Source organism: Vulpes lagopus, chromosome 4 (genome assembly GCF_018345385.1).
Source record: "Vulpes lagopus strain Blue_001 chromosome 4, ASM1834538v1, whole genome shotgun sequence".
Taxonomy (NCBI): Eukaryota; Metazoa; Chordata; class Mammalia; order Carnivora; family Canidae; genus Vulpes; species Vulpes lagopus.
The window spans coordinates 57520055-57535396 of NC_054827.1; the positions used below are offsets into that span (position 1 = coordinate 57520055).

General features: G+C 39.7%; 1 protein-coding gene across 1 annotated transcript in view; it reads left to right on the forward strand.

The window, feature by feature from the left end:
- CNTNAP2 (contactin associated protein 2) overlaps positions 1 to 15342 on the forward strand; it is a 1951553-nt gene that overhangs the window by 1514365 nt on the left and 421846 nt on the right. The window contains exon 14 of the mRNA XM_041753355.1: positions 9556 to 9712. Coding sequence (XP_041609289.1) covers positions 9556 to 9712 — 157 coding nt within the window. The remainder of the gene's footprint in view (positions 1 to 9555; positions 9713 to 15342) is intronic.

Here is a 15342-nt window from a genome sequence, read left to right on the forward strand (position 1 = left end):
AGTGTTCACCCTTATTCCCCAAATTCTCTCTCCAGCACTAAAAAAGGTGCTCGTTGATTCTGTAGCATGCCATTTCAGTTGCAAAGCAATATTTTGCTACTAATTTAAGAAGTTATAGTTGTCCTCTAAGTATAAAACAAGCTGAGGTGCATCTATTATCTATCAATCAACAAAAGTCAAGGCACAAGATACCAAGTGTTTCAACATAAATGATGGGTCTGGCCTAAGACACATTTTAACCAAAAAAAAAAAAAAAAGTTTTTAATGGAAAACTAAAAAAAGCAGCAGCTGGTACTCAATCAAATCATCATCCCTAACATCTAGTTTAATTTCCTCTTTCTTTGTTTTCTATTTAGTAAAAGAAATGTTTTTCTAGTGAAAAAGACTAGAAAAGTATATTACAAAATTCTACAAATAGTACGTGGTTGCATTCGATCACTTTGGTATTACTAGTCACATTTTTTCCTGGGGCCATGGTACCAAAGAATTAGCCAGAGTGACAAAGGGGGTCGGGAACCCCAGGACCTCTACAGAAACTGAGGCCAAGTTAACAAAAAGCACATTGGCCTCTTCCGTTCTCTTTAATACAGCTCCCGTCTGATCTGTCACTTCAATTCCATTCAAATTAATAAAATCTAATTCATTTGAATAGGATTCAAAGTGATTTGATTCAGTTCAATCAAATTCTGCTCAGTGGAATCAGCCCTTGATTGAAATCTATTAAGTTCAGCTCAATAAAATAAATTTAAATATTATGCATTAAAATTAATTTTTAATTAACTAACATTTCAGTTCAGGTCCATTTTGATCTGAACTTCCATTCTCCACTTCTAAATTTGGTCCCTATTCAAATTAATAAAATATCATAGAATCCAACGTAATCTTGAACGATGCACCATGAGGCTAATCAACCGCATTCATTTCTATTCATCCCTAATCAAATGAGTTTAGTGACATTCAATCACAAAACGATAAATGCCCACCTTTAACTACCATATTGAATGTTTATATTATAGCTTCAAAATCATGAGTTTTCTCAACTTCACAACACTGTAGTAGGAACTCTATGGGACTCTTTGGATTCATTCTTTGTTTGGTCTTTATATTAGCATAGAATCAGATGGCTGGGAAACAAAAGAGAATATTGTTATCTGCTTTAATAAGCTGGTTTCACAAAATTTATAGGCAGCTTGAGATGATAGGCCTTTGTGTCTGTGGAATGCCAAGATACAGGTTGCTTATTTTTATTTTTAAAGTTCTTGATCTAAATAGTAAAATACAGACATTTGGACTCAGAACCACAGCTATGAAAGTGGAAAAGAAAAAGAGAAAGAGATTACAATGACTACATTATTCTGAAAAAAAAAATGGAAATTTTAAATGGAGGTGTTACCGTACCAAACACCATCATCACCTTTTCATACCTTACCTAGAGTAGTATTCTAATGGGACCCAGACACTGACCTCTCAGTATTCTATGAACTAAAGCCACAGTGTCATTGCCTCAGGTCAGCGTAGGCCGACGTGTCTGATGATAAGGATCATGGGGCATTAGTGACCAGGTCCCCAGATCACCCTGAGATTCTTATTCTATAGATCTGATTTTGTAGGCCAGGGAATCTAGAGAGTTGGGTAGGAGCCTTGGTTGGAACTTCTCTTAGGTAAACTGGAAACTCTTGTCTATACGAATGTCCTGCCAGAGGGAAGAAACAGCAGCAATCACTCCATGACTTCACCTCCCAGCCCTCATCTTTCTCTGAGAATCCCGAGACTGCCATGGTCCAGTTCTTAGAAGTGATTGCATGGGGACAGACTCTCCATGACCAAGAAGAGAGACTGCCTATATTTCAGCCAGAGAGAACTCTAGAACTGGCGGCCTGTTTCTTTTTCTGGTGCCTTGGACAAGGGGAGCCGTCAGCAATAGCAGTAGCTGGGATTGTACACGTGGCATCCTGCAGGACAACGTGAATAGGAGAATCTGGCCCACTTAAGCTTCCAATTTATTGCTCTCAAATTATCTAGAGGGCTCTCTAGTAGCTACAGCACCTTCAAATTTCCTCTTTGCTCCAGCCCAGCCCAGAACTGATTTTAAGGTTTTACCTTCCTTCTCCTCTAGATTATCTGCACTGCAAGGAAGATTCTCACAGGTACAGAGGGCTTTGTACGGACAACCTAGAATTACACCAATTAAAGATGTCTCATATTCTCATTCTTTGTGCCTTGGCATGGAGTACTGTAATCAGACCAGAGTAGTCGGCCGAAATTGGTGTAGTGACGGTTGAAAAAGATTCAGTGGTACTTTGGTGAAGACAGAACGGAGGAAAAAAATGGGAGATTTTTCAGAGTAGGAGTCACTTCTTTAGAAAGCAGATCCATCCTGCACTGTAGGAGGCTTCAAGCAGCCAGGATGCTGCCGGAGGTGGGAGGATGGGGAGCAGTCAGGTGGCTGCCAGCAGGGGGGCACTGAGCAGAGCCTCTGAAAGGCAAGTTTCTCCTGCAGTTGTACTTGCTCTGCTTCCCCTGCTGAAAAGCCCCCTGTGATTCCCTAACAAAAGTTGTACATAAATGGATAGTAGTAGACAAAAAAAAAAAAAACTAGGTTTCGTCCAGCTGAAAATATGTTTGTAAGTTTTCATTTTGGAGATTATAAAGCCTTGTGGTGTTGTGCCTTAATAACCTCTAGAAGCGGATGACACAGAACTAATTAAACATCCCAGTGACCAGACTGGGTCTTCTCTTTAGAGTGTGCCACCACAACATTTATTTAAGCAGACGATCAAGGCAGTTTGAACAGTCCAGAAGTTTTAAAGAACACACTTCGAAAATCACACAGGTGTACCATATTCTCATCAAGAGGTCCCCATGTGCTTGTCCTTGGGTCTCTCTCGACTTGTTAGTGGGGAAAGTGGAAGTTCTCTCAGTTTCTTCAAGTCCTGAAAAACAGGTAGCCTCTTTCCCTTCCTCCTTTGCCAGTCAGTCCCCCAAACACTAATAAACCCTTCAGCCTAATGAAACTTGATCTTGAGTACAAACAGTGTAGTGATTGTTTTTAATTTGATCAGTATCTGATGGTTCTAATACAATGCGCCTTGCTCTGATAATTTAGCTTCTAGTCAACTTTGAGTATGACTTATCATTAATAATCTGGTCCCAGTGGTTACACCTACTGAATATAATGAACAGAAATCTTCAGATTTTGAGGTAACAGAAGTTCTTGAGCCCTTGGCCCGGGATAACTAAATTATTTCTCTTCTAACCACTCCTTCCTCTTGTCTTTTGAAAGTCTTTCCATTTTTATCACCTTTAACTGCTTTTCCCCAGAGCCAATTAACAGGTAAATAATGATTTGTAAAGCAAAGTGGAGCACTTCATTAGCATAGCACTGGAATAAGGCAATTCTTCATTCAATGCAAATTGAACCATTTTCTTGCTGAATATAAAATATATGCCAAATTAATAATTTATTTTAGTTACAGTAATTTGATTTAACCAAATGTGCCAATGCTAATAACAAAAGGGTGCAATTTGCTTTCTTCCCTAGAATATGTGTTTCTTACTGGCATTCTTTTGTTCCTGGCAGATGGGAAAAGTTAAACATTTTGTACTGGGCTTAACATATTTTCTTTGGAAGAACAAAAGAATTTCGATCTGGCGTCCTCTTAACTGGGAGCAGCAGCCATATGGGCTATATATGACTTGAGTCAAAGGTGAGGGATGGGGGAAGAACTGGGAATTTCAGCCACTCTTACCTGGTCACTAGCGTGTCACCTCCTTATACTGAAAGGAGGAAATGTCACTGCAGATCATCGTGCTGGATCCCACCCTGGTATCTAATAAGAGTCCCTCCCTATAGGAACTGAGGGTTTGCCATGTAGGATTGGTTCAGAGGTTAGATCCCACACTGAGTTTAGGCCTCCTGCTGGAACACCTACTACCCAAGCAACATGACAAAGAAGCTTCCTCTCTGGGGGCTTCTTCATACTCCCTGCAGGTGCTGTTAGGAGCCAACGGGCTCCCTTGTCCACACATTTCTCTAAGTCACATGCTAAAGGAGAGTCTGATAATTCCCTTGCTCCTTTTACTGACATCGTTCTGATTTTTATAAAGAATATTGAGACACATTCAACTGCTCTCATTCATGCAATTTACCATCACTGTCTATAATGAAAATATAACAATGTTAGATTGTTTCTCTTGGTTGCTTAAAGAAGTAATTTGAAACTGAGCTAAGGTTTGAGGTGTATACTCTTCTAGAGGCTGTTTGAATGACAGAAAGAACAAGGGACTTTCCTGCTAGACATTCTGTTAACTCTCAGTTCTGCATATGTCTGGTTTGTTTCCTCCTCTCCACCAAGTATGTTAGTATCTCCTAGTTTCCAAAACAATGATAGTAACCAAAGTTTCCTTTGAGGGAAAGAATTTAGCCTTAAGTCACCTTGAAGAGATGCAGTGTGATAAATAGATGTGATAACCAGTCTAGGTCATGTTTCTACATTTTTAGGGTCAAGTTGTGGTCTGGAAGGCCCCAGGGGCATTTGCAAGTTCAGCATGGTGCTGTCCACCTTTGCCCTCTTCCTATAACGTGGCCTAGTGATAGAATCAACAGAGACTTTGTTCAACTTATTGGCCAGATGGCCTGGCTCAGATTTTATAGTTTCCATAAATGGAATTTTTCAAGCCTTGTTTTTTTGAAACTCTTGACTGCATCAAAAGAAAACAGGAGTTTATTTTTGGTCATGGCTCCAATTCTAGAAAGCATCTCAGTTTACTCTGAGATGGAAAGAGAAGGAAGGAGCAAATAAACGAGCAAACAAATAAACAAAAACACCTTGAGAATAGAAAGCAAATACAGCTCCCTTTATTCTGGAACATGGCCCAGATAGGCAAAAGATAGGGTTTCAGAGCGGATCCTTATTTCAAAGAGCTGGATTTTCCTCCCTTCAGAACAGGATACTGAAATTCCCCTTTCTACTGTTTACCATATCAAATCAAATATATTTTTTAAAATTCTTCTACCATAAATGATCCTGCAAAGGGAAAAAAAATAACTTTTCCAAATTAAGTCAACACAACTGGAAAATCTAGAGATGTGACTAACTCTTTTCTAAGTTCAAAGTCTGCTCATTTATTGTATCAAGCCTGAACCTCCCAGGAGGGTTTTGTGACTCTAAACTGCCCATTCCAAAAGCAATCCCATGCACAATTTCACCAAAAAGCCTAATATATCTAGCAACAAAACTAACCAAGGAGGTGAAAGACTGATACTCTGAAAGCTGTAAGACATTATTAATAAAAGATACTGAAGACAACTCAAGCAAATGGGAAGATATACCATGCTCATGGATTAGAAGAATTAATGTTCTTGTTACCCAAAGCAATTTACAAATTCAGTGCAATCTCTCTCAAAAAACCAGCAGCATTTTTCACACCACTAAAACAAATAATCCTAAAATTTGTATGGAGCCACAGAAGACCCCAAATAGCCAAAGCAATCTTGAGAAAGAAGAACAAAACTGAAGGTATCACAATCCCAAATTTTAACATATGTTAGAAAGCTGTAGTAATCAAAACAGTGTGATAGTATTGCAAACACGCGCACACACACCACACACACACACACACACACACACACACAAGACACAGATCAATGGAACAGAATAGAGAGCCCAGAAATAAACCCACTCTTATATATTCAATTAATCTACCACATAGAAGGCAAGAATATACAATGAGGAAAAGACAGTCTCTTCAATAAAAGTTGTTGGAAGAATTGGACAGCTACATGCAAAATAGTGAAACTAGATTATTTTTTTACACCAAACATAAAAATAAAATGGACTAAAGACCTAAATGTAAGACATGAATCCTTAAAATTACTAATAGAAAACATAGCCAGTAATCTCTAGAATATCAGCCGTAGTGACATATTTAAGGATATGTCTCTTCAGGCAAGAGAAATAAAAGCAATAATAAACTATGGGGACCACACCAAAATAAAAAGCTTTTGCACAGCAAAGGAAACCATCAACAAAATGAAAAGACAATCTATTGGCTGGGAGAAGATATGTACAAATGATATGTTCAATAGGCATTAATATCCAAAATATACAATTTGTACAACTTAGCACCCCCCCCCCCAAAAAAAACACAAATAATCTGATTAAAAATGGGCAGAGGATGGGAATGATACATTTTTCTGAAGAAGACACACAGATGGCCAACAAACACATGAAAAGAAGCTCAGCATGACTCATCATCATCATCATCATCATCAGGGAAATGCAAATCAAACCACAAGGAGATATCACTTCATGCCAGTCAAATGGCCATTATCAAAAAGGAAAAAATAACAAGTGGTGGCAAGGATGTAAAGAAAAGGAAACACTCGTATATTGTTGGTGGGAATATAAATTAGTGTAACCACTGTGGAAAACAGTACAGAGGTTCCTTTAAAAATTAAAAATAGAAATACCAGGGATCCCTGGGTGGCTCAGCAGTTTGGTGCCTGCCTTCAGCCCAGGGCATGATCCTGGAGTCCCAGGATCGAGTCCCACATCAGGCTTCCTGCATGGACCCTGCTTCTCCCTCTGCCTGTGTCTCTGCCTCTTTCTCTCTTTCTCCCTTTCTGTGTCTTTCATGAATAAATAAATAAAATTTTAAAAAATAGAAATACCATATGATCCAGTATTCCACTATGGGATATTTACACAAAGAAAACAAAAATACTAACTTGAAAAGATACATGCACCCCTGTGTTTATTGCAGCATTATTCATAAAAGCTAAGATATGGAAGCAACACAAGTATCCATCAACTGATGAATGGATAAAGAAGATGGTGTGTGTGTGTGTGTGTTTGCGTGCATGTGTGTAATGGAATATTACTCAGCCATAAAAAATAATAATGAGATCTTGCCATTACATCAACATGGATAGACCTAAAGGATCTTATGCTAAACAAAACAAGTCAGAGAAAGACAAATAGCATATGATTTCATTTATGTGTGAATATAAAAAACAAAACAAATGAACAAACAAAAAAACAGAGTCATAAATCCAAAGAACATACTGGTGGTTGCCAGAAAGGAAGGGAGTAGGAGATGGTTGGACTAGGTGAAAGGGATGGAGAGGTACAAACTTCCAGTTATAAAATAAATAAGCCATGAAGATGGAAAGTACAGCGGAGGGAATACAGTTAATAATATCGTAGCAATGTTGTATGCTGACAGATGGGACTGCACTTACTATGATGAGCACTGAGGAATAGAATTGTTGAATTGCTATGTTGTACACCTGAAACTAATATAACATCGAATGTCAACTATACTTCAATAATAAAAATAGTCTATCTTAAAAAAAAACTATCAGTGTATCTAAGGCAGTACTGCAGCAGTTTTCATGCAATTCCAGTATGGTTCTTGCCTCATTTTTATTTCTGAGAACTTGCACAGATACTAGGACAAGTGTGTATTTAACATCCCAAAAGTGTGGGTGAATTCTTATAATGGAATTCTAGCTGTAGACCCAAAGATTCTAATTGACTTGCCTTCTTGCCTTCCTACATGGCACCACCCCAAAAGATTCTACTCCTTCCCAGCTTCCTGCAAGAGAAGCTGTTCCTAGGACCTCCCCTTCTCCCTTTTCATTCCCTCCCCTACCTGCTGTTACCTGGCTTTTTCTTGTCATCATTCACCTGCAACTGATTTCAATCTCCTGTGACCTTCTAGATGTCAAATTAAAAGTTGAGATTCTCATCTTCATGGACTTCACTATGAAATCTGGCAATTCTGAATACGCTGTCTTTTGGAAGCTTTCTTCATATTTTCCTCCACCCTCTCTGACTACTCCCTCTCTTGGCCTCCATGATGGCCATCTGCCTCTCTTTTACTTCTCCAAATGCTCTTGTAATCCAAGAGAGTCCAATGGCATCTCTTCTGCTATCAATATTTTCTCATTTACCTTCATGGTTCCTAAAATGGGATTTTCGGCCCAAAGAATGTTCCTAAGACCCAGACTTCTATGGCCAATTGCCTATTTTAGATATCAAATTCACCATCTTTTCTTCAACATTCCCTAAACTTCTTATCTTCCTACCTACCCGGTTATCTGCCTTGGTTTAACACATCACCCAAGCCAGAAGCCTGGGTTTACTCCATAACACCTTCTTCCTACCTTCTCTCCCACCCTAATCTCAGCAATCCTACACCAATTATACCTCATTAATTTCTTTCTAGTTTTTTTTTTCCTTTCCATTACCACTGCCAATTTATTATTTCATTCTGTATTAACATAGGAGCATCACATCTTGCTTCCCTGACTTCATCCCCCAAAAATCTTTCATCTTACTGTGTAAATCTTTAAAATACAAATTTGATAATTCCCTCTGTGAAATCATTTAATTGGTTCACATTACTTATAGGATGAAGTTCCATCTCTTCATGTTGGGAGGATATAAACACTGGAAAACAAAAATAAACCAGTGCAAAGTAATTTCTCACTTGGACAAAGACTTTTTTTCTGTGATGCCCTCATCTATGATTAATTACTACCTACTCCTGCTACCCTTTCTTTCAAACATACCTCTTCAGACTGATTTTACCATATTCTGCCTCTATACTCCTACATATGTTTTCCATATAGAACTTTACCTCTCTGACTTTTACATTCTGCTCCCTCTGCCTACAGACCTTTAGCTCTCCTACATTCCTACTCACCTGGGTAATGCCCATTCAGCCTTTGACACATAACTCAAATATTTTACCTCCTGTGAGAAAGTTTCCTTCATGACCTCCTTTCCCTCACTCAGGCTCCTGTGTGTCATAAATCTTATTAAGCTCAATCTGTATCATTTTCCTCCATCACCCTGCTGAGTTTCTTATAATATTTGACATACAATGGAAATTCAAGTGATATCTGATGATTGGCTGGTTGAATGAGTGAATACACGAGCGAATATTAGGCCAAATAATAAAGGCAAGTGTATTATATAAGAACATTTTATGATGTCTCATGAGATACAGTGTTGAACTTCTGGTTTGGGAGCAAATTTGGGGTGTGATTGAAAGAATTCTTTTAGCTTTCTAGACCTCAGTTTCCTTACCTGTAAAATAAGGAAATCAGACTAAGACACAATGAGGGTCATTTGGCTCTGATAGTTTATGATCCCCCAGATTATCACTTCATGGAAAAGCACAGCTAGCCATGAACTTAGTTGTAATTTACAGAATCAGTGCACCATCTATATGCCTTCATCGTGGATGTCCCCAGCTGGCCAGGCCATCTACCGAGTAGATACCTAAGTTACTGAAACTCGAATGTCAAAGCTTCTTCCAAGGAAAGAGGTACCTATCCTGGTGGGAAGACTTGAGCTTACCATTCCCCGTTGTAATATTTTTTTATTAAATATTCCTATTATTGAAAAACATGTAGTTTGTAAGAGGGCAAAGTGAAGTTCAGCCTACTGGAGAGTGATGTTGCCTCTGGGGACAAGAGTGTATGGATGACATCAATGTGGTCAAGCCTAGTCTACCTCATTGTGTCTTTCCCCTTTCTCGTAGATGGAAGCCCTTACACCTGGTGGGTTGGCAAAGCCAACGAGAAGCACTACTACTGGGGTGGCTCCGGGCCCGGGATTCAGAAGTGCGCCTGTGGCATTGAGCGGAACTGCACAGATCCCAAGTACTACTGTAACTGTGATGCAGACTACAAGCAGTGGTGAGTGCAAGTTCCCCTCCCAGTGTGCCTTTAGGTCAGACTCATTTGCTAGAAGAGAACATTTGAAAATTGCTGAAATAGTAAGACAATGGGTTAGCGGTGTCTGGGAGCTGACCCAGTTGACAAATGTCAGGAACAAACTGAAGAATATAAAAGCAGAAAGAGGTCAGTATTACAAGGGTGTGCATTTAGAAATAAACAGACACATAACTGATGTGTTCCTATTTTATTCAGAGAGAAGAATAATGAGCCATATAGTAGAAGGTGATTCGCACTATAAAACATGTTTTGTAACAACAGAGGGAATGACCGTGGACCAAGAGCCCCAGTGCAGGCATGTGGGAGCCTCTGTAGTAAACAATCTCCTTCCCTGAGCGCTTCCACCTCCTGCAACGTTTCCTTTGAGTAGCTGTACAAGAAAAAAAAGAAGGGGAGAGAGGAAAGGAAAGGAAAAAGTCATTCTTTACTCTATCTTTGGCAACAGGGCTTGCCAATGTACTTCTCCTCCATGCCTGGAACTGTTTATAATTCTGATACTGATCAGCTCAAGAAAGATCTATTTTGGGTTTCTTTCATCCGTCTACTGGCTTTTGTTCGGCTTCACAATGAATGGAAGGGTCTATGTCAGTAATAGATACAGATAAAATCAGCTGTCATTCAGCGTGAAAAAGAGAGCCCCCAAACGTTTCGGTGGAAGACTATAAACCAAAGTTGGGCTCTCCCCAGAAGCATACATTGCACCTGCTTCTCCCAATTGCAGAAATATGGAGGGCCCCACTGCGTTCCACTCCTGCCTCTGGACAGCAGCAGAGAGCAGGGCTCTGGCTCTGAATTTCCTCCAGAACAACTCCAGTTTACTTCAGTCGGCCTCTGTTTCACGCTATTTAGAAGGACAGTTTACCAGACCAGTTCATTCTACCAGTTAACTGAAAACTAATTCTGAACGTAAAGTTATATATATGATTCCTAAGGAGGGTGGCTACCTATTTTTCAAAAGCCATTTTTCTTTTAGTAAATGAAATGAATTACTAAGGCTCTATATTTCAATGTTTTAGAATTGTGCATATGTGTGCAGGCACATGGAAATAGCTACCATTATTCTTTCATTGTGGTTTACTGCAAAGAGAAAATCATAATATTCTGTTTTTAATTTTATTTGTTTGAAAAATGTCTCTGCACCCATTCATACACTCTATCAAGATTGGAAGTCAGGAGAGTGGAAGCCAAAGGGAGGGCTCTGAAATTAACTTTTCATCCATTCATTCATTCACTCATTAACTCAACAGAAATTGATTGAACTCTTATGTGCCAGGGACTCTTCTAAGTACAGGGGATAAAACAGTGAATGACAAGAACAAGAATCTCTGCCTTGATTTATGTTCTTGTTGTCACTTCTTACTGGTTGTATGACCTTAAGCAAGTTCCATAAACTCAGATTCATTTGTCTCTTTAATGTTGACTCCCCATCCCTTCAAGAAGCTGACTTTGAGTGCATTCTCTCCAAGTAGGAGAAGTGAGAGCATGATCGCAGATGGTTCATTGTCTAGCAACGCAGAGTGTTCATCCAACCACAGAGGACAGCTGAGCATTCAGGGAAAGAAAAATCTAGTGCATACATTCAAGTGAAAGTCATTTTTGTCAGACATCATGCTAAATTCTAGGGATACAATGGTAAATAGAACATACATTTGTCCTGAAAGAGCTCAAAAACTAATTGAGGGAAGGAACCCAGAGAAATAGCATAACACAATCAGTGGTCTGATGAAGGCATTGCACGATACAACAAAACCAGTGGAAAAAAATTTAAGTCTAACTGAGGGAGAAGAAGAAAGGTTAGTAAGGTCCTCAGAGGGAGAAGAATGCTTGGAAGAGAAGTGAGAGTTGGTGGGCACACTCTTCCTTGCAAAATCGCCTTGGAGGAGAAACATGACACAAGCATGGCCAGTTTGGGGAACCATCGGTGCTGTGGATTTGGAATGTGATGTGGAGAAGGGAGGAGCTGCAATAATGCTAAGCGTGTGGGTAGTATGACATTGGGGCTTCCGTTCTTTTCAGGGGGTGTGGGAGTTTGGATTTATCAGCAATGAACCCTGTGGAGATAGGCTTGATGGAGGAGGCAGGAAGCGAGGAGGAGGATGTCACAACAGTCCTAGAAGGGAATTGAGGGCTGAAGGTGAAGGAAAGCACAGCCACAAAGAAGGAGGAAAACGTATGAGATGTTCAGGAAGTGGTATCTACACTGATAGCTGGCCTATATGAGAAGAAAGGGATGAGTCCGGGTAGGCTCCCCAGACCTTAAAATGGAGTGGAAGCAAAGCTATGCATCAGGCTAAGGAATAAAGGTCTGAGCAAGTAGAAGATGAGTTTAGCTTTGAAAAGTATTAAGCTAGAGATGCCTGCATAATATCATGTTGAAATCCAGAGGGCACCATTAATGGGATTACTGATAAGAAATAGAGATTTCAGAGAAATGTATTTGCACCTGAAATCATTTCAAAGAACATACCTGAATTCAGATCACGGATGAGAAGACTCATTGCAAACAGATCTATTCAGCTGTACTCACAGACACGCTGCCCTGGCAAGACATGGCTGGAGCATAACTGTTCACCATTTCTCCGGGCCCCCGGCGTAGCTGATGTGTAGTCCCCTCCTGGCTTAATAGCAGCTAAGACACCCTCCGTGCCTCGCTTCTGTGAAGTTTGTCTAATGTCCCCTAATAGAGGCACTATATTTTGAGCAAACTGAAAGGCAAAATGAATACGTTTACAATAAATAGCTATTAAGATGATCATCCCTGTTGAGCACAAGAAAGAAAGCCTTCGGTGAAGTCTTACTGGTCTTTGAACGCGCCAGCCCCTGGCAAAGGGCCTGCTATGTGGATGCTTTAAAAATGGCCACTTTTGAGGAGACTTTGAACCACTCTGAAACTGTGTAATCAAAATAAATCTTGAATGGCAGACCTATGTGAGTGTGAATGGAATATAGATTATGAACGCATTCTGTCAATTGTACGGTAAGGGATACATAGCTATCTGCAATTCTTAATTATATAAATTTCAGTACAAGGCTTAATGACTCCAAATGGATCTTTAGAAATGAAAACAGATGGTGGAAAGTCAATCCCTTCACATGCTCTGGACCTGCAGCAGACCTCAAGTCAGAGTCTACAGCACCACATGGCAGGGTTATAGATAGGCTTTATTGGAGAGACTTCCATGAGGTATCATCCGAGGAGAATGTTGCTGGTCTCCTAACCTCAGAAAGAGATACAAGAGCCAGGCTGTTGTGCTGAACACAGCAAGGGTCTACGTTCCAAGGAACCCCTTCCTGGGTCCTCTTGCTTCCTATAGGGCAAGAATGAGAGCAACTTTGTTGGTGGGGGCAATTCAGACTCTTAGGGCACCAGGCAGACTGCACAAAGGGACAAGCTGCTTACAGGCATTGTCCAGAGGTTCTCTTTTCCCCCATAACAGGGAGGAGCCACGGCCCCAGTAGGAAGCTGACTTTGGGTGCGACATCCCTGTCTAGAAGGGGAAGCCCTTCTCAGCTGGTTCACTGTCCAGGCAACCTAGAGTGTGTGCTCCCATGATCATGAGGATCCAGATCTTTTTGTCCTTCCACAGGGGAGAGCTAAGAGATTCAGGAAAAGGAAAACTTCACCCATGAATCCAAGTGGAAGTCACATATGTGAAAGCGCACTTGCTGTGATGTAACAGTGCAAGTAAATGTTCTACTGAATCTCATGCTTTCAGACTCCATGTCCAGCTAAGAAAGTTACTCTTTCCAATAATCTTCCCTCAATCACTGTGAATCATCTGATTGAAGTGCAGCGAGGCTCATGTGGGGACAAATCTCTACTACACTCTTTTCGTCCGTGTGTGACCTAAGTCAGGACATCCGGCTCCTCTACATTCCCATATCAGCAAAATACAGCCAGCCAGCCCTTCCCAGTTCATGCAGAGACTTGGTAAAGTGCAATCATAAACGAATGTTTAAAATTACAGTAAGGCAGATTATTTTTTACTATTTGAATGTTGAATGGGACCCTAGCTAAAATTGTTAACAATTTCTTAAATTATGGTTGCGTAAATTGGGGCCCAGGAAAGTTTAAATTACTTTCCACAAATTATATTAGAAATGAGAAGCAGAGAGAAGACTTGGACCCAGATTTCCAAACTTCCAGTCCAGTGTTTTTCTATAACATCATGATCAAGGAAGGTTATTCACACTGTTTTTATCTTTTTAATGATTTACGAATTTAATGTTTAGCTAGCTATATCTAAGTCTTAAACGTAAAGTAAACAAATTGACCACATGTTTTATATTCTCTCTTTTTTTTCTTTCTTTTAAGAACTCTGGAACTTAGATTAAGCATTTATTCTTATTTACTAGAGTAAAATACACAAAAATGGAGCTGGGATAAACAAGACAGTAGCTCAGTGCATGAGCGGGCCTTACTACAAACAACAATGGCCTGTGAGAACTATAACCATCTCAATGATTGCCTGATTATCTATGCTGTGAGAAGTTTTGCACAGTTATTTCTGAAATTGAATGTAATTTAACATTTATGATTTACTATTCATGGCAGTGGTAAATATTCCCACCTACCGTGCCAGAATCCTAATTAAGTGAGCCTTGGCCTCAGCTAAGTGCCCACCACTGGGTAATTCCTGGTCTCGTGCAGCCCGACTCAATGAGATAAATCATCACATCTGAAATTAGCAGTTCCAAAAATGGAATTACCAGCGAAGGCGTGCCAGTCATGGTTTGAGTGCCCTTCTCTTGTTGTACTTGTAGAATTTCTGGGTGGTTGTGTCCTGGCCAAGATGAGCACATACAGAAGGGGAAATAAGCAAAGTGAAAAGCCATTAGCACAGTCTTTGTGCTACAATTAGTGAGCATTTCGCATCTGAGGCTCAGAAAGGCCAGGCTCATGCCTACTTGGGTCTCATTCTATTGACCCTGAAGGGAACTGGCTTGTCTATAGGTCTTCTCTTATTGGGCCAGAAATAATCCATGACCAACTTTTCATAGGTAGCAGAGAACCTCTTCAATGTTTTCAAACCAGAAACATTTGATTCAGTTAGCTTACTACCAAACAACTTGTTAAATCCTTATAACATTTTGAAGAGTAGATATTATATTTTTTGTGGCTTACAAACAGTCTCATCTAATTTTTTAAATAATATTTTTCCATGAAACGTGTTTACTCTTATTCAAAGTGAAATATTTATATGTGCATTTTGGTTTGCCATTGTTCAAATCATAATAGTGAATACTGAGGAATGTTAATTATGTGCCAGACATTGTTTCAAGAGCTTAAATGCATCATGTCATTTGATGCATTGACCCTATGATTAAGGCACTACTTTATCCTCATGTTACAAATAAGGAAATTAGGGATGCCTGGGTGGCTCAATGGTTGAGCGTCTGCCTTTGGCTCAGGGTGTGATTCTGGGGTCCCCAGATCAAGTCCCACATCAGGCTCCTTGCATGGAGCCTGCTTCTCCCTCTGCCTCTGTCTCTGCCTCTCTCTATGTATCTCTCATGAATAAATAAATAAAATCTTTTTTTAAGTGTTTAAAAAATAAAAATTAAAAAAATAAATAAATAAAAATTTAAAA